This window comes from Triturus cristatus, chromosome 2_1, assembly GCF_964204655.1.
Source record: "Triturus cristatus chromosome 2_1, aTriCri1.1, whole genome shotgun sequence".
In the NCBI taxonomy this organism is placed as follows: Eukaryota; Metazoa; Chordata; class Amphibia; order Caudata; family Salamandridae; genus Triturus; species Triturus cristatus.
Window position 1 is genome coordinate 233,852,880 of NC_140581.1, and position 19,356 is coordinate 233,872,235.

The window sequence follows — 19,356 nt, forward strand, 5'->3', positions numbered from 1 at the left end:
AGATGTATTTTATCATTCTGAGTTCAGGCATACTAAACTCGAATTTCTACCATGTTCCCTGAGTCAGTTAGGATTATAAGGTGTAATAATCAAACTGCCCATTCTGGCCTATGGAGAACAGGTAGCCTTGCAACAGTGAAAAACGGAAATGGCTGTAATTCACTATTAGGACATGCTACACATACCAAGACATGTCCTACCTTTCACATACAATGTACTCTGCCAAAGGGGTGACTCACATGATGCCAAGGGAAGGTTTAGGGACTGGGAAGTGGGTTCACTTCACAGTCAACATGGCAGTTCTGGACTGCACGCAGACCCTGCAATGGCAGGTCTGAGACACACTTTTCAAGCTGCATCTGTGGGTGTCGCAATCAGCGCTGCAGGCCCACCAGCAGCATTTGCTCTACCTACCCTGGGCACGCACAGTGCACTCTACTAGGGACTAACAGGCCAATTATGGGAAAACTAATTCATATAGTCAATTTACCATAGGGAGCATTCGCGCTGTGGCTCTGGATGGCAGTGGCACAGCGCCCAGAATGTCTAATACCAGCAAAAACAGAGGAGACAACAGTGAAAAATGGAAGGGAGACCCACGCCAATGGTGCCAGGTCTAAACACGTGTCCCCTCCAGCTGAAATGTGAGGAGAATTACCCACCCCCTTGGGAGTTCTCATCACTAAGGTGGAAAAATATGGACAGACCATCAGCATTGGTGTGTTCTGTACCAGGGCGATGTTCCACCGTAAAGTCCATACCCTGTAGGGAAATGGACCACCTCAACAACTTGGGATTTACACCCCTCATCTGAATTAACCATCTGTGGGGCCTGTGGTCTGTCTGAACCCGGAAGTGAGTCCCAAACAAGTATGGTCTCAGCTTCTTCAGCGCCCAGACCACAGCAAATGCCTCACGCTCAATTGCACTCCACCTCTGTTCCCATGGAAGTAACCTCCTACTAATGAAGGCTACAGGTTGGTCTAGGCCCTCTCCTCATTGATCTGTGACAGAACAGCCCCCACACCATGCTCTGAAGCGTCTGTCTGGACAGTAAACTCTCTTGAAAAGTTGGGCGCCTGGAGTACGGGTGCGGTGCACATGGCAGTCGTCAGGGCGTCAAAAGCCTTTTGACAGGTGTCAGTCCAGTGGACAATCTTTGGCTGCTTCTTGGAAGTCAGCTCAGTCAAGGGCGCAACAATGTTGCCATATCCCTCGACAAACCTCCGGTAATAGCTTGTGAGTCCTAAAAAGGCTCTCACCTGTGTCTGGGTCTTGGGGAGGTTCCCAAGCCAGGATGGTTTCAAGGTTGGGCTGTAGGGGCGCCACCTGGCCGCTCCCAACCTGGTGTCCTAAGTACACCACAGAACCCTGCCCAATCTGGCACTTACTGGAATGGATTGTGAGGCCTGCTTTCCGCAGCGCCATCAACGCTTCCCAGAGGTGGCGCAAGTGGTCCTCCCATGAGGAACTAAACACTGCAATGTCATCCAGGTAGGCGGCACTGAAATCTTCCAGCCCAGCCAACACCCTGTTGACCAACCTCTGAAAGGTGGCAGGGGTGTTCTTCATCCCGAAGGGCATCACCGGTAGTGCCCATCTGGTGTGGAGAACGCTGACCTCTCCTTAGCCACCTCAGTCAAGGCGATCTGTCAATACCCAGACATTAAATCAAACGTGCTGAGGTACCGGGCAGCCCCTAACCGATCTATGAGCTCATCAGCTCTGGGGATGGGGTGCGCGTCAGTCTTGGTGACTGAATTGAGACCTCGGTAATCCACGCAGAACTGAAGTTCTGGGGTGGTACAAGGCGCTGCAGCTTTTGGTACCAAGACCACTGGGCTGGACCAAGAGCTAGAGGACTCAATCACCCCTAAAGCAAACATTTTGGAGACCTCCTCCTTAATGTACGCCCTAACCCGGTCAGTCACTCGGTAAGCCTTGTGCTTCACAGGAGGACTGTCCCCAGTGTCCATGTCATGGACACACCAATCAGTGACACTAGGCACCAGGGAAAACAAACCAGAAAATTGCCCCAACAGCTGGCGACAATCATTCTGCTGCTCAGGCGTCAGTGTGGTGGAGAGGACCACACTCTCCACTGACCCATCTTGCTCCTTTGCGCACAGGAGGTCAGGAAGAGGTTCACTCTCCTCCTCCATCCCAGCGTCTGTGGCCAGGAGCATGCCCACTTCAGACCTCTCAAAGTGGGGCTTCAGGCGATTCACATGCAGGACCCGCAAGGGGTTCCTGGGAGTCTGAAAGTCCACCAAGTAGGCAACAGGACTTTTGCGCTCCACCACCTCAAATGGGCCGGTCTGCTTATCTTGCAGCGCCCGGGGCTCCACTGGGGCCAGGACCCAAACCTTTTGACCAGGCTGAAACTCGATCAGAGTGGCATTCTGATCGTGCCAGCGTTTCATCTCTTCCTGGCTGGCTTCCAGATTTGCCTCAGCAAGCTTTCTGAAACGCCGAGTCTGGTTCCAGAAGGCCAGCATGTAGCTAAATACATCCTGGGGAGGTTTCCTGGGAGATTGCTCCCAGCCTTCCTTGACTAGACTCAGAGGTCCCCTTAATGGGTGGCCATAGAGCAGTTCGAAGTGACTGAACCCTAAGGACTTCTGTGGCACCTCACGGTAGGCAAACAGCAGGCAGGGCAAGAGGACGTCCCACTTACGCCTCATGGGCTCTTCTAGGCCCATAATCATGCCCTTCAGGGTCCGGTTGAATCTATCAACCAGCCCATTACCTTGGGGGTGGTAAGGAGTGGTAAACTTGTAAGTTACCCCACACTCCTCCCACAAAGACTTCATATACTGGGAGATGAAGTTGGTTCCCCTGTCAGACACCACCTCTCTGGGGAACCCCACACGGGAGAAAATCCCCATCAGTGCACGTCCCACCACGGGGGCCGTCACTGTCCTGAGCGGGATGGCTTCCGGGTACCGGGTGGCATGGTCCACCAAGACCCGGATGAACCTGTTGCCTAAGGCTGTCTTGAGGTCCAGAGGCCCCACAATGTCAATGCCCACTCGCTCGAATGAGGTACTGACAACTGGAAAGGGCTGGAGTGGGGCCTTGATTATCCCCCCACTCTTCCCACTTGCCTGGCAAGTCTCACATGGCCTGCAGTGAGCATCTGAGCTCCTGCGCATCTGGGGCCAATAAAAGTGGGTAGCAAGCCTCTCAAAGTTCTTGCTTTGCCCCAGATGTCCTGCGAACGGTATGTCATGAGCCAACCCCAGTAGGAAGGCTCTGAAGCTCTGGGGAACCACCAGCACACGGGCTGAACCAGGCTCAGCAGCCTTAGGCTCGCTGTAAAGGAGGTCGTTCTCCCAATAAATCAGATGTGACCCGGACTGATCACCTGCTGCCTGGGCTGCAGCCTGTTGCCGCAGACCCTCAAGAGAAGGGCACATTTTTTGTTGCTCAAAAAATTCCTCCCTGGTGGGCCCTCCTTCCTGCAGCCAATGGGTCAGCTCAGGCAGGTCCCCCAGTTCAGCTACCTGTTCCCCTGTAGGCTCCAGGGCATCCCCCTCGAGGTCTGCTTCCTCCTGGACCGTGGGAACCACGGGGGCCGGCTTCCCGCAACTCCTACCCCTTCTCTTTAAGGCAAGGGCCTGGACCATACTTTCAGGCTCCAGGTCCTTCTGAACATCCTTCTGGGCTGCCATGGACCGAGTGGTCACACACGCCCACTCAGGCAGACCCAACATTTCCAAGTGAGATCTCTTCTCCACTGTAGCCCACGGGGAGTCCTCTAAATCATTGCCCAATAGACAGTCTACCGGCATGGCTGGCCTCACAGCTACTTGAAGAGTTCCTGAGACCCTCCCACCCCCACTCGAAGGGAACCTGAGCCACCTCACACTGGCTCTCAGAGTTGTCTGCTGACACTACTGGGCAGAATGCATGGGGGACAACCTGCTCTTTGGACACCAACCGGGACCTGACAGCAGTGATACTGGCTCCTGTGTCTCTTAGAGCCTCCACCCTATGGCCATTGATGATCACCCACTGCTTGTATTTCTTAGTGTTATCAGGCAGTGTAGGCTTAGGGACCACCTCAAAGTCTCCTAATGAGACAAGGGTCAACTCTACGGGATCCCACCCACCGGGGGCACTCATCTATCATCTACTCCCCACCCAGGGCTACACTGGCAATCTGGTGTGGTGGTGCACGGGGTGGTGCATTGGGGTCCCTCTGGGGACACTGGGGATCATAATACCGGTGGCCCACTTGACCACACTTAAAACAAGTAAGGGGCCCGCCTCTTAACAGGCCTACCTGTCAGGGGCACTGGCTTCTTCTCAGGTGGAGGCTGGGACACCACTGCTTGGTTCCCTTGGGAACTACTTTGGGGCCCTCTTTGGAACTCCCTCGGTTTACCCCTGTCCCCCCCACTTCTTTGCTGGGGACCCTGCTCACCTTTGGCGAAGTCTCCCACAGGACCCTTGCGAACCCGGGTGCTCACCCAGCGGTCCGCCTCCTCAGCAAGCTTCCTAGGGTTAGTCAGCTTGCTATCAATAAGATACTGGCGTAGCTCTGGAAAACAGTTACTAGATAAATGCTCCCATGCAAACAAATCATACAATTGCTCAAAAGTTTCTACTTTGCTACCTTTTACCCAGCGATCCATTGCTCTGCAAAAAAAGAGACACATATTCCACCCAAGTGGTACCCTCTAACTTCCTGCGGGTCCTAAACCTCTGCCTGTACATTTCAGGGGTCAAACCATAGTGGGTCAACAGGGCCTCTTTCATATGGGCATAAACCATCCTACTTTCCTCGGACAGGTCCATCAGGGTATCCCTCCCCTCATCCTTCTCAGGGACCCGGTGGGACACCATGGCTAATTCGTAGGCTGCAAACCATTGCCCAATATCTTCACTCTTGTGGAAATCCTTAATGACCTCCTTGGGTATATATACTCTACTCTCAGTATGTACTACAGGTATGCTGTCTACACTCTTTGCTTTGATCTCCAACTCTCTCAATATTCTCTCATGCTCAAATTTCATTTTCATTGACTCAAACTCCAACTTCTTGTTCTCTAGGTCCCTTTGACCATCCATTTTAAGCTTAGCCATCTCCATGTTATGCCACCTATCTCTCTCCTTGTCCTCTATTTCTTCTGGAGACAGACTCCTTAAGGACACGCTAGTGCCCGGGTTGGAAAGTGCTTTACCTCCCACCAAATCTACTACTTCCACCTGCTGCTCTCCGGCATCCTCTCCCTCCTCCACAGACTCTCCCACATTCTTAGGGGCATCCCTGGTTTCTAGCCAGGCCATCAGCGCCTTTTGATACGCCTCCTTTTTAGAGAGACCTGTAATAGGGACTGTGAATTGCTTGCAGAAATATTTGAGCTGCTTGGCATTGTAGGTTTCTAATTTCTCTTCTTCCCAGGAGAGATCCTCCGAGGCATTGGATCTGGGCTTGCCCATTGTAGCAATAACTGGCGATATCAATCAAATATAGAAAAAACCTCAAAAACGTATGTGGTCGTGTTATGGTCTGCACTCACTAGTAGTGTACACTATAATTACTGTATGTGGATCACAAATGCAAGTCCAGATCCTCACCGCTGACCACCAATGTTAGAAATGGGGGTCTCTAGTTGGCAATGGCTGGCCACTGTCCAAGTAGGGACCCTTCTTCCTAAGTCAGAGTAAGGGGGCTACACCCTTTGATAACCCCTGCTCAACCCTGTGGTAGCATAGCACGAGCAGACAGGCCTATCTCAGAGGCAGTGTGTGAAGAATTTATGATCATACACAGTAAAGAACACTACAAAGGGACACCACACAAGTAGATATAAAAAATTAAGTATCTTTATATAGACTTACCACAAGATCCAAAACTTATAAACAGCCACAATACTGTAAAATGGAAATACTCTTAGACTGCTGCAAAAATAGTTCAAGATGTGCAAAAGGAGCTCAGTTCAAAGCAGTGGTCTCTGCGACCCTTTCACTCACAAAGTACCTGGATTGGCAGTGCAAATAAACAAAATGTCGCAATGAAGCTGTAGCGTCGATTCTTTCCACGCGAAGCCGGTGATGCATCGATTCTTTGACGCGAGGGAGGAGGTGATGCGCCGATCTGCTGATGCGAGGGAAGGCGAGGCGTTGAACTTCTGCACGCGAGGCCGTTGATGCGATGAATCCTTGCCGCAAGGGAGGAGACGATGCGACGGCCTGCTAATGCGTGCTGCGAGCAGGTTGCGATGCGAGAAAGGGCTCTCCGCTCGGGAGCGGCGGTCTTGGTACGATGCGATGGAAATGGCGGCAGCGGTGTGTCTGCGCTGCGATGTCGTGATGCGCCGATCGCTGGGATGCGACGCTCTTGATGCGATGCGATGATCTTGATGCTGCGAGCACTCAGCGGCAGCAGCGCGATGATTCTCGATGGCGCAGGTTGCGATGCGAGAAAGGGCGCTCCGCTCGGGAGCGGCAGTCTTGATACGATGCGATGGCAATGGCGGTCGCGGTGCGTCCCGCTGCGATGTCGTGATGCGCCGATCGCTGGGATGCGACACTCTTGATGCAATGCGATGATCTTGATGCTGCGAGCATGCAGCAGCACGATGATTCTAGATGGAGCTCTCAGCTGCAGTGGCCCGCAAACATGTGGTGAGATAATTTCAGGTTGCAAGCACTCGGAGCCAGCGGCTCGATTCACAAAGTGGCGCTTTCGGCTGCAGCGGCTCGCAAACGTGCAGAAGCGGTGATTTCAGCCCGCGTTCTCTGCAGTGGAACTAGAGGCCCTGGAATCCTCAACAGGCGCCTCACCTGCAAATAGAAGTCCTCGCTGGGAGGATTCAGAAGGCCGATGGTAAAGTCTAATGTGCCTGATACTTCGACAGGAGGTAGTCCAACTCCTGCAGATTCCTTGGTTACACGGACAGAGGTTCGTCTTGACATCCAGAAGTAATACTCATTGTAGGGGTTTCAGCACAGATATTTCTACCCCAAAAGTCTTTGCTCTAAACAGTCACAAGACACTGAACCCAGCTACAACCAGTTCTGCTCAGTCCTTGAACACTTTGTTTACAAGGCTGCATCCTTCCTTTCAGCAAGAGGCGGCCTGCTATCAGACGCATAGCAGGAGGTGGAGCCAGCATTCACCTTGCCAGGCACAGCCCTGCTCAGATCCCCTACTCCAAATGGAGATCTCTCTAATCAATCCAGGTCTGACTCAGCCTGCCCTGTCCCTCCAAAACCAGACAGCCAATACACATAACAGCAGAGCACACTGGAAGGCTTGGGCAAGAAAATACCTACTTTCTAAAAGTGGTATTTTCAAACACAGAATGGTAAAAACAACTTCACTAAAAGATGTATTTTATCATTCTGAGTTCAGGCATTCTAAACTCGAATTTCTACCATATTCCCCGAGTCAGTTAGGATTATAAGGTGTAATAATCAAACTGCCCATTCTGGCCTATGGAGAACAGATAGCCTTGCAACAGTGAAAAACAGAAATGGCTGTAATTCACTATTAGGACATGCTACACATACCAAGACATGTCCTACCTTTCACATACAATGCACTCTACCATAGGGGTGACTCATATGATGCCAAGGGAAGGTTTAGGGACTGGGAAGTGGGTTCACTTCACAGTCAACATGGCAGTTCTGGACTGCACGCAGACCCTGCAAAGGCAGGTCTGAGACACATTTTTCAGCTGCTTTTGTGGGTGGCACAATCGGCGCTGCAGGCCCACCAGCAGCATTTGCCATACCAGCCATGGGCACGCACGGTGCACTCAACTAGGGACTAACAGGTCTATCAAATGAGCCAATTATGGGAATACTAATTCATATAGTCAATTTACCATAGGGAGCATTTGCGCTGTGGCACTGGATGGCAGTGGCACTGCGCCCAGAATGTCTAACACCAGCAAAAACAGAGGAGACAACAGCGAAAAATGGAAGGGAGACCCACGCCAATGGTGCCGGGTCTAACACCATGCATACTCCTTGAGATTTATGTCAATTACCTAAATGTCAGAACTAAATGCAAAGTGTAATACATACAAACATAACATACAAAAATGATATTGAAATGCCCCAACTTTAATTCAAGAAATCCATAATTGACCAAAAGACTTATTCCACGCTGTTTACAAAACTGTGACCAATAGCCTCATTGTTGAAAGGCGTTGACTGAAGTATATCTAGAACTTCTTTCTTTGAAGTCTGAACTAGCATGCAAAAATAACGCATAGATACACAAAGGAAATCTGGGACCTGCATACTAGTCCACAGAGAAAATAAACATCATCATCTGAAACATTATTTCTGCCCGCACTACACTGCCATAACACAAAGACCTCTACAACTGAAAAATGAGAATACTTTAATGATCTATACACTGATGAATTACCCAACATAATAAGAAAAAAGAGACCAACTAGTTAATACAAGTATATCCTACCAGTTCCCAGAGCCAAGTCTAAGGTGCAACTACACACCATTTTGCAACTTGGATTAAACCACTCATGTGGTAAATATCACTACAAGACACAGAACAGTACAGGTTAATTCTTTTGAAATTATAATTGGCATATATAGTGAAAATATGTGAATACTAGGCATTCCTTATGTGACGTAAATGTTGCACTAAACTTCACCCTTCTGGCCTTTCATCTTCAGTGCTTATAGTTTTCAGCACCCCTGCTGTTCGTACTGTAGTTCTAGTTTAACTGACCCTGTCCCAAGTATTGTTGACTGCTCTACCCATTCCTCAATAGTCTACTTTTTCAGACTGTGTGTGATGCCGTGTACTACCCCCATCACCAGAATATCTCTCAACTCTTCTGTCTCCAAAACCCAGTGTCCTGCCCCTCTCTGTCCTTTGCAGTTACTCCATACATTGTCACACTTATTTAAAGGGGATGTTAAATGTCTCCAAAAGGGCTACGAGTAAATCAATGTCTTGAGAAGGTAACTTCTTTGGGATTCAGCTAGGCTGCTCAGGGTGCTTGCCAGAAATTCAGCCAGCAGTACAAACTTAGTCATTCATCTGGACACTTGCTCAGAGAGTGCGGTACCACAGATAACACAATATATGAACCTTCACAATACTTACCAAAATAAAAAGAAATGGAACTAAAATGTCAAGCAATCCCTAAATGATCTGATGATGGCTACAAATTAGACCAATGGTAGAAAAACTTTGAAAAGCTTAAGGCCCAGCGAAGAATCAAATCTAATCAAACGAAGATTATCTTCCAAAACATGTTCTGATGCCACATAGTCCCCGTTTTTTAGTTATTGCTATTGAACCAAAAGCTAATCAATAGTCACTTAATAACAGGTTATCTTTGCCTTTTCTTTTCTCTGTACCCACTAAAATCACTTGGGAAGCACAAAAGTCACTATGGATTTGTTCTTTCTAAAAAGAAGCCTACAAGCACAATGAAATAGTGCACAAATGAGCTAAGAGAGAATTGTGTTTATTGCATAATCTCAGTGTTGTCTGGAAGTATGAGGACATCTCTTTTGCAAAAGCTTACTAAATATGAATAACATGTAAAATTAAGGACAACATAAATGTATCTCTCTTAGAACAAGGTCAATGTATTTCTCTTTCAGAACCCATTAACAAACATATACGGTCTATGAGAATATCGGTCTACTGTAGCCAGCTGCTTCTTTGTACTAGCAGAGTAATAAGCCACTACTCACCTTATTCAGTCTATAGAATGACTGTAGACAAATCTATAGATAACATTCAAATGCTGGAGAGTTCCTGTCTCAGTTAAGAAAGCCCTTGTTTAGACTGGGATTCTCGGTCATTAGACTAGTGCAAAATTAAACCAGAAATTCAGACAAAGCATATTTAGGTCTCTTAAAGATCGTAACTAAAGAAAGATTATTATTTGAGAAAGAAAGCGTTAGAGACACTACTGCGAGTGTTTTAATAAGCTACCAATTCCAAAGTAGATTAATTAGCAGATAATTGAGGTAGAATAAAATGCAAACATTGAGATGCACTATATAAACCATTCAATTTGAAAAATGAGAGTTTAAAAAAAGAGGATTACAATTGAACAATAATTAGTCCTCAAGGCCTGGAAGAAGAGATTATTTCACCTTGGCTTCAAGTTCAAGTAGAGCAATTTCAAAGGGTGAAACACATTTGTGGTCTGATAATTTCATGTTAGAGTTTGGCACTAGCAGCCTTTTTTTTTGTGACATAGCCCTATGTTTATTGCAGAAAGTGCAGTTAGTTGTTGTATAAGATAACAAGATGAATAATTAGCAAATATGGAGGCAGCATCTTCCTAAACAATTTAATGTAGTCCACTTAGGCCCCGATTACAAGTCTGGAGGTCTGAGGACCGCCACACTTGCGGAGGCGCAACGGTGGCAGTCCATCAATCGCCGCACCGGCGCACCGACAGCCCCACTACGAGTAGGGTGGTCAGACTGCCAGTGCAGCAAAGATGCCACCAGGGAACCGCTGTTTCCTGGCGGGGGCGCGGAGGTGTAGAGGCAGCAATATGCTTGGTGGGAGCGCTCTGGTCCCGCCAAGCATATTAAGAGTTTCCTCTCCACCATGGTTTTCATGGTGGTTCTCCTCCATGGAAACTGTAGCAGAGAGGAAACAAAGGGGGCCCTACAGGGCTCCCTTGTGCCTCTGGACCCTGGTGTGCTTGCATCACAGTTCCTGGACGGCATGGATGCTACAGTCAATGTCGGGCAGGAACTGTTTTGGGCGTCCCCATTGCGGTGCCTATTTCAGAGGTACCGATGTGGGAATGCCTACAACAGCCTGCCAGACACGAGGAAACAAGTAATCTGACGGGCGGCACGACCGCAGGTTTGGCGGGAGCAGGCCGCCGGCATGGTGGGCTGCTCCCAGTCCGCCAAGCACGTAATCAGGCCCTTAGTGTTCTCTTGTTTATCTCTATCTAGACTGAACGACAGAGGTGTCTGCACAGAGCGAATAAATAAGTTATGTTGTAAAGAGACTGCTTAACACAGAAACAGGCAAATCAATGTTCTGATGGCAAACAAGTGTACATCATCCTTTGACAGGGACGGCAGATGGGTATAATCAAACCCCTTCCCCATAGAAAACCAAACAGCTAACAAAAAGAGCATAAATGTCACATGGTTCTCCAACTAGAAGTCTGGCCTTCTACTCGCTCTTACTCTGACACGGACTCTTGTTGCCCTTTATTAAACTACTTTCTCAAGCAGCAAAAGCCAATTTGCTTCTAGATATCAAATAATCTATTAAATCATTTTCAGTAACCGATTACTTGGTTGCCTATTTTCATATTGCTAATTACAGATCGGGTAGTCACAGTAAAGTACAGATTTCTGGTAATAAATAAACAAAGCTTATATTCTCTTTGGTGGAAGGTCCTTCATTGGTCTGAAAAAAAATGAAGTTAAAAATTTAATAAAAATAATTTTTTCTAAAGAAGGATTTTCACACAGTTATGTTATGTTATTGTAACTTCTATAGCGCACGATTACCCAGAAGTGTCTTGGAGCTGAAATGAACCGACTCTGCCTGCTTCTACCTATCTTAATTCTGGAAAAGCCCGGTCTTTAACATTTTCCTAAAAAGGCCCGGAGAGTTGAAAGCTTTTATTTCCTTTGGTAGCGTGTTCCAGATTTTGGCTGTACCGTAGGCTATGCTTCGGCCCCCCAGCTCGCTGTTCGAACCCTGGGAACTACCATCAGCCCGGAATCGGAAGACCTCAGGTGTCTGACCGGGTTATACCATGAGTATAGGCTTATCAAAGCAGCCAGTCCGATGTTATTCAGGGCCTTGTAGGCTAAGCACAGCACGTTAAACCCAATTTGTTTGATCTCTGGCAGCCAATGAAGTTTTCTGATTTCTTCCTTAACTGATACAAATTTTGGTAAGTTCAGTAGGAGCCTGGCTGCCGCATTTTGCACCATCTGAAGCTTTTTTAGATGTTGTTTTTGTAATTCGAGATACAATAATCCAGCTTCGATAGCACCATGGTGGTGACCACTGTCCTCCTGAGTTCAAGGGGAATAAAGGGGAGAACCTTCTTTAGTTTCTTTATCAAATAAAACGATGCTGAGATTGTCGCATTCGTTTGTTGGGTGAAGGAGAGTTTACTATCTATCAGAACCCCTAGATTTTTGGCATTTTCTACTGGAATAGATGTTTCTCCCATTTCTGTTGGCCACCAATGTACGTCCCAGCTCGGCTGGAGGTTGCCAAAGGTAACCACTTCGGTTTTATCCGAATTCAGCTTGAGGCAATGTCTTTCCATCCACCCGCTGATTTCTATTGTACAGTTTTGAAACTGGAGTTGCTGGGGAGAGAGAATTTTTGTGCGCCGCGATCACAATCTGGGTGTCGTCCGCGTATGAAGTTAGATTGAAACCATAGTTTCGAACTAACGGAGCCAGATCAGATACATAGATATTGAATAAGGAAGGGCTCAACGAGGAGCCCTGGGGGACCCCACATGGGAGCACATAGGGTGTTGCTTTGAACTGGTCAAGAGTCACTGTCTGTCTTCTGTGTATCAAGAAAGATAATATTAGAGACAATGCCAGCTCTTTGATCCCCAGCTTATCAAGGCTCTGGAGCAGTGTGTCATGCTGTACGGTGTCGAAAGCCGCCGACAAATCCAGAAGGATAAGTACAGCCGCACCTCCTATGTCCATCTCTGCTGTTATCTCCTCTGTTGCCTTAATCAGTGCTGTCTCCGTACTGTGACCAGGACGGAAGCCAAACTGAGATGAATATAGTAAATCCTTTTGTCGAATGAATTCAGTTAACTGGCTGTTTTTTCCACTGCTTTTGCTGGGAGGGGCAACCTAGCAATTGGCCTGTAATTGCTAGTTAGTAGTGGGTCCAGATTGGCTTTCTTTATTAGTGGCAAGATGGCTGCATCTTTCCAGATAGCCGGGTAATTGCCTTAGGTGAACATGTTAAATATCTTGGTCAAGGTGGGGCCAACCTACCTTGCAATGTTTCTTAACAACGCAGGGGGGCAGGAATCCAGTGGGAATCCTGATTTGATTCCCTGAATCAATTCTACTACCTGCTTGTTTAAAACCTCAACGAAGTTAGGAAAGATATTCCTTTCGGTTTCATTTCTCTGTTTTATTAGGTGTGGTCAAATTGAATATGTTGTATATGTCATCCACTTTATTTCTGAAGGCACTAGAAATTCTATCGCAGAGAGATTAACTACTCCCTGAGGATTTATTTTTGGGTGCTGCAGTCAGTTTCTCCACTACCCCAAAAAGTTCTTTGGTAGAGTTTTTTGCTTTCTCCATCTGTTGAGAAAAATAAGACCTTTTCTCTGTGACCAGTAGTTTTTTGTATTTAGATAAAGCGAGTTTATAATTATTTTTATCCTGTGATTCATATTTCAGTCTCCAGCGTCTTTCCAATCTACGACAATTCTGTTTTTCGAGACGCAGGGCTTCAGTAAACCAAGGAGCAGATGGTTGTATACGGTTCCCTGCATTTGTGCAAGTGGGCACTGTAATCCTAAAAGCATCATTGAGCCACTTGGTGTAATCTTCTGCTGCTTGGTCTGTGTGAGTACTCAGTGTAGGCTCAGTATTTTCCAGCTGAAGTTTTAAATGATTCATATCTAGCTTACTGCATGCTTTATATGTGTGTTGCTGTGGTTTGGTGTGTCTGGTTCTTTGTATTTTTGTGACTGGAAAGTCTATTAGGATGAGTGAGTGGTCTGTCCAGGCCATAGGCTAGATCTCTTTAATTGCCAGACCCGGTACCGAGGAGAACACCCCATCGAGTGTGTGCCCTGCCTCATGCATCGCTTTGTGAACCATCTGGGTAAGCCCCAGCGCATCCAAGCTTTCCATAAGTATAGCTGTGTCTTTTTCTGTTTGATCTTCAAGATAATCAACATTGTAATCTCTGAATCGGGTAACGGCAGATATTTTTCTACAGAGTGCCATTTTCTATATATTTCACTGATGCTTCAATCACAAAAAATGTGTAATAAAATAAAGCTTGTTTTTTTCCCCCAAACATTTAATATAATTTTCTGAAGCTATGGATGATTGTTGTAACTGGGATATAGCTGTATGGACTAGATATTATTAATCACTCTTAAATTGGTACAATAAGAATCTGTGATTGTGTAGCTATAGCAAATGTAGAGGCAGAAAGTTCCTGTGCAAGTTGCTACAGGGTCTATCCTAGAAAACTAAATAAATTACTGAATAGCAGTATTCGGCACTATGGTTCCAGAATGTAGTCAACTTAACAGAATATCATGATTGCACGGTCTGTCAGCTAGGTTTATGCTTGGGGTAATGATCTCTAATTCTCTCTCCTTGTCGCCCCAGATGCTCAATGCAGCTGGAGTATTCCCCATATATGGGTTGGTTTCCTAAAAAATGCACAAGGCCTCCCAATTGCAGGCCATTTCCCAAGCACTTAAGGTCTATACAGCTAAAACTCAATCAGCTACATTCTGTGGTGCTGAGTTATGGGGAAATACAAATCTCAATCTGTTAAAATCCAAGAAACTAAGGGGCACATGCATCAACAATGCCATTTACGATTCCTTATTAGTGAAAAATAAGGAATCGCTAATAAGGAATAGCAAAAGGCTATGCATGTAGGAATCGCTATTCAAATAGCGATTCCTTAACTTTCCTTAATTGCGACTAGCAAATTGCGAGTAGCAATTAAGGAATGCCGTCCCAATCATTCCTATGGGCCTCAAGGCCCATAGGAATGAATTGGAGATTGCATGAGCAAATTGCGAGTACCAGTAGGTTCTCGCAAATTGCTCATGCAATTTCAAGGGTGCAAGGGTGTCAAAATTACACCCTATTGCACCCCTGAAATTGATATGTGCACATATGTTGCACACACACATGCTCTAAGGGCATGTGTGTGCGCAACATGAAACTTTGAAAAATGCACAAAAGTGCATTTTTCAAACTTTTAGCAAATTACCATGCAGTTCATCTTCATGGTAATTTGCTCCCCCTATTAGCGAATTCGCTAATTTTTTAACTTTCATGCATTGCATTTAAGGAATCTCAATTTGGGAATCCTTAAATGCAATCGCAATTTAAGGAATCGCTATTTAAGGATTCCTTAAATAGCGATTTTTGTATTTGGGTTGATGCATTGGGATTTAAATGTTCTAATTTTACTGCTCAAACTGCCTCAGTCTGCCCCTACTCTACCTATCATCCTGGGTACTGCTCATAAAGGTATAGAGCATCTTTCTGCTCTACGATCCCTACTTTATTGGATCAGACTTTGGTCCAAACCTGAACTGGACCTGTATTGAAGGGATGTACTGGAAATCAAGAGGTTAGATTTAGGCAAGAAGATCAAGTGGATCACTCATCTGAAGAAATGGTTTACAAAACTAGGTTTACAGCCTTTTTACACCTCTCCTGTGTGCATTACTTTTAATTCTAAGGCCATTCTAAAGAAAACCTACTGGGACTTTTTAGTGGCCCATTGGCACTAATCAACTAACCTGGGTTTGTTATCTGTTCAACTCATTTCTTAGAAACCACTCCCCAAATTTGATCTTTATCTTGATGAGATTACTCCCCCCTTGGCGAAAAGCTTATATATCAAATTTCATTTGGGAATCTTGTTGTTAAGGGCCTTTGCCAGCAAATGGTTTCAATACTACTTCTTGATGACGGAGTGTAAATTGTGTGGGCATAAGCTTGATGATAGCGATCATTTTCTGTTTTTTTTATCCATTCTACTTGCGTCCCAGGCACAAATTAATTCATTCCTTAACGTCAGCATTGATACGAGTTCTGGTGGCTCAGAGGATCTTTACATCTGATCCCTCCAAGACCATAGTAGTCACTATCGGTAGATATTTATAATTAATTCGTGGCCTAGTCTATACGCTCCAGGCTTTTTCTTACTGGTACTCTGAATTCCTCTTACACCTCTATTATTCACCAGACCCTTCTACTCCTCATTCACATGCCTAGTGATAGAAATATTCCCGAAATACGTGTTCTAGCTCTATGTTCTTTATTTGATCTTCAAAGGGTTGACGAGTGGTGATTCTCCTCACATTTCACCAATTTTTATTTATTTCTGGCTCTGTTGGCACATCAGTTCCTAGACGTCTTAACTATATTGTTCAGCTTAGGTTAGCGAATTTTATTTCCTGTTGCCTACAAGAGGATAGCCTGGCAACAGGATCATGACTCTTCCTCAAGTGTAGCTCCGATATTCGGATTCAACTGCCAAATTGGTAGGAGCACATAGCAGACCCTTAATTGAGGTTTTTATTTACCTGCCTTCTCTATCTGTGTACTTTACTTGAATATGTAAGCCATCCAACTTCGCTGTTTAGGTTCTAGGTGTTTCTAATCAAAACAGTGCTTTCATTCTGCTTCATCTTCATATGTAATCAATTTTATTTTTATTCTCAGTGTGTATTTCGCGGCATTTTGACCGTATGCCATTGAGTACTTTATTGTCACACAATGTTATGTCTCTATGCATTTTATCTGAATGTTATTTTTTTCCATTCTTAACGTATCCTCATATCCCCAACTTGTGGGCCTCAGATATTGTGATACTGTCTGATATTACTTGCTGCTAAGTTTGTGTATCTTGTTTACTATCTTTGGACTTTTATGGCCTTTTGGCCGAAATAAAGTTTTACTACTACCACATGCTTTTATATGCTCCTGTCTGGTAGTGATAGAGAATGGAATGGTCTTAGTAGAGTGGAGTATTTAACATTTTATTCTATATTAGCTTGTGGTTGGTTTTCCGTCATTGAATCACAGTGGATTAGGATGCTTTGAGGTACATTATTGGTGAGGGCTGTTGCGAAGTATGAATATGGTGGGGCGGGGTGGGCGCCTTTAAGAGAATGAACATAATGAAGGAATATAATGGATTCCCAGGTATTCTGCAGGAATCCGAGAGTTTCAGGGATCTTGAGGATCCCATCAGGACAAGCTAGTGATGGTTGGCAAGGTCATAATTGAAACACTGCAGGATAGTATTGGCAAAAACCTATTTGTGTTTTCGTGGATTAGATCAGTGATTGACAGTCTACTGTGATGAAGGCTGCAGAGGTCAAGCAAGATCAGGAGGGCAGGGGTAATTTTGTCACTGAGGGAAGAGGCTGTTGTAACAGACTGTTCTTGTATATGTGCCTTTCCAATGAAAGACAGGCGGGTTATTGCATAGAAATGGGCTAGTTCAACAAGCTACATGGTATGATTTTTCAGCAGGGGTAAGATAAGCATAACCAGGAAGATATTTTGTCTGCAGGAGGCACCAACAATGTTAGAGATATGATGACAGTTTTTCCAAAGAGGTTTTATGATGGATAAGAGCAGAATGTCATCTGTCCTATGTCAAGTGTTTCAAAAGCATAGTCTCATTGCGTATAAATTATCTTACCAAGTCTAAAAGCTCTTCTTGCCCCCACCTGTACCAAGTAACCTGCATGTTTACCAGCCTATAGGTTAGTCATTAAACTAATACATGTGGCACATTGCCTCGCAGTTTGCGGGCAATAGTGCTAGAGTTTCTCCCTACCACACTTGAACTATATCTATTTACACCTTTCCTGACTACACATTCACATTGTTATTTCAACACATACACATCTATGCTAAGCAAGCAGTATTGCTGGATCTAGACTGGAAGCTCTCAAGCCTCACTGATCAGGAGAGGTTTGCAGGAATCCATAAAAGTTCTAGAGCTACTCAGTAAATTATGGCGCATATTTAGAAAGGTGTACATTTCCAACAATACTCACTGGCTCTTTTCCAGGCTCAGTCAATTGAAATGTCAGAAAAGAGAGAACATCATGGTCATCTGAAAAGTAAAACAAAAAACACACAAAATGAATTCACTGCTTAACACAAAATAGCTTGCATGCAATATTTCCTCTGACACAAATGGAGCAATCAGTCTAAAATAATGTAGCTTCAATTAAGAGCACATACACAACCCCACACCCTGCCTCACATACCTCTCGGTACACCCACATGTACCCATAACCCCACATAAAACATACACTCATCTCTCCACCACCCCTTCCTTTCACTGGGGATGGAAAACTATAGAGCGTCATTCGCCCTACTTCTAAACTTTTACAAAAAGTGCAAAATAAACCGCTTTGGTGAATGCATTATAGATATGTTTGTCCACAGTAGTCTTTAAATCTTTATGAGAAATATAGCACAGGTAAATTGTGCAAAACTAAGGGGCTTATAATGAGTCTGGCGGTCCACAGACCGCCAGACTCGTGGGGGCGTGGCGGTGGCAGTCTTCTGACAGCCCTATTATGACTAGGGCGGTCGGGCCACCCTGATACCACTGCAATCACCAGGGATCAGATATCCATGGCCGTGGCACAGCGGTCTTGAGTCCACAATATGCTTGGTGGGCAGCTGTGGCCCCGCCAAGCATATTACCAGTATTCTCACTTCCACACTTTTCATGGCGGTGCGACCGCCATGAAAAGTATGGCGGTGAGGAAACAAAGGAGACCCTACAGGGCCCCCTTGTGCGCCTGAGACATGTTGAGCCCCCCCCTGTGTGCGTGCACCCCAATACATGCACAGCATGGACTGCAGCAGTCCATGCCGTGCAGGTACTGATTAGGACGTTCCCATTGCGGTGCCTACTTCATTGGCACCACCGTAGGAATGCCAAAGAGTTGCCCGCCAGACAGGAGAGATCTCCTAATCTGGCAGGAGGTTCAAACATGGGTTTGGTGGTGCTGGAATGGGGCAGTCCCGCTACCGCACTGCCAAACTCATAATAATGCCATAAGAGTCCTTATTTTAATCCACATTTAAAAAAATCACATAAAGGGAATACATAGACCTCCTTTTAGTGGTGGCAATTGCATTATGAATTTAAAATGCCACAGCAATTTACAGATATTTATAGCGGTATTACATAACAGTAAAATAAACTAGATGTGACAAAGCTAGGTCATGAAACAAAAGTCATCAAAATTCAACATAAAGCTGTTCAATTACAACTAATTTCAGTGAGTTTTGTACAAAGGATACCACTCCTATTAAGTAGAATGTTTAAAATAAAAAGTAACTTAGAAAGAAATAAGCATTCATGGTCTGATTCACAAAGAAACTATTAACTGTAATGGATTTACAGAACCACCCAGCTAAAGAACTGATGTGCGTGATAATAGTATAGTTCCATTCCTTTGTTTTGTTTGTGTCTTACACTATTTTGTCAGGCTCTGCTACCACACACATTAGGTGTATAAACTGCTTGCAGAATATCCCAAAAGCTAATGCTTGGTCTGTTTTCAATTCACAATTGTCATCTGCTCCTTTGCTGGAACATCCCCCTACCTTTGAAAC

General features: G+C 45.5%; 1 protein-coding gene across 1 annotated transcript in view; it reads right to left on the reverse strand.

Annotated features, from left to right (window-relative positions):
* The window catches only part of LMAN1 (lectin, mannose binding 1), a 249,386-nt gene that overhangs the window by 163,640 nt on the left and 66,390 nt on the right, over positions 1-19,356 (reverse strand). Inside the window, exon 7 of the mRNA XM_085630506.1 lies at positions 17,775-17,833. Coding sequence (XP_085486632.1) covers positions 17,775-17,833 — 59 coding nt within the window. The remainder of the gene's footprint in view (positions 1-17,774; positions 17,834-19,356) is intronic.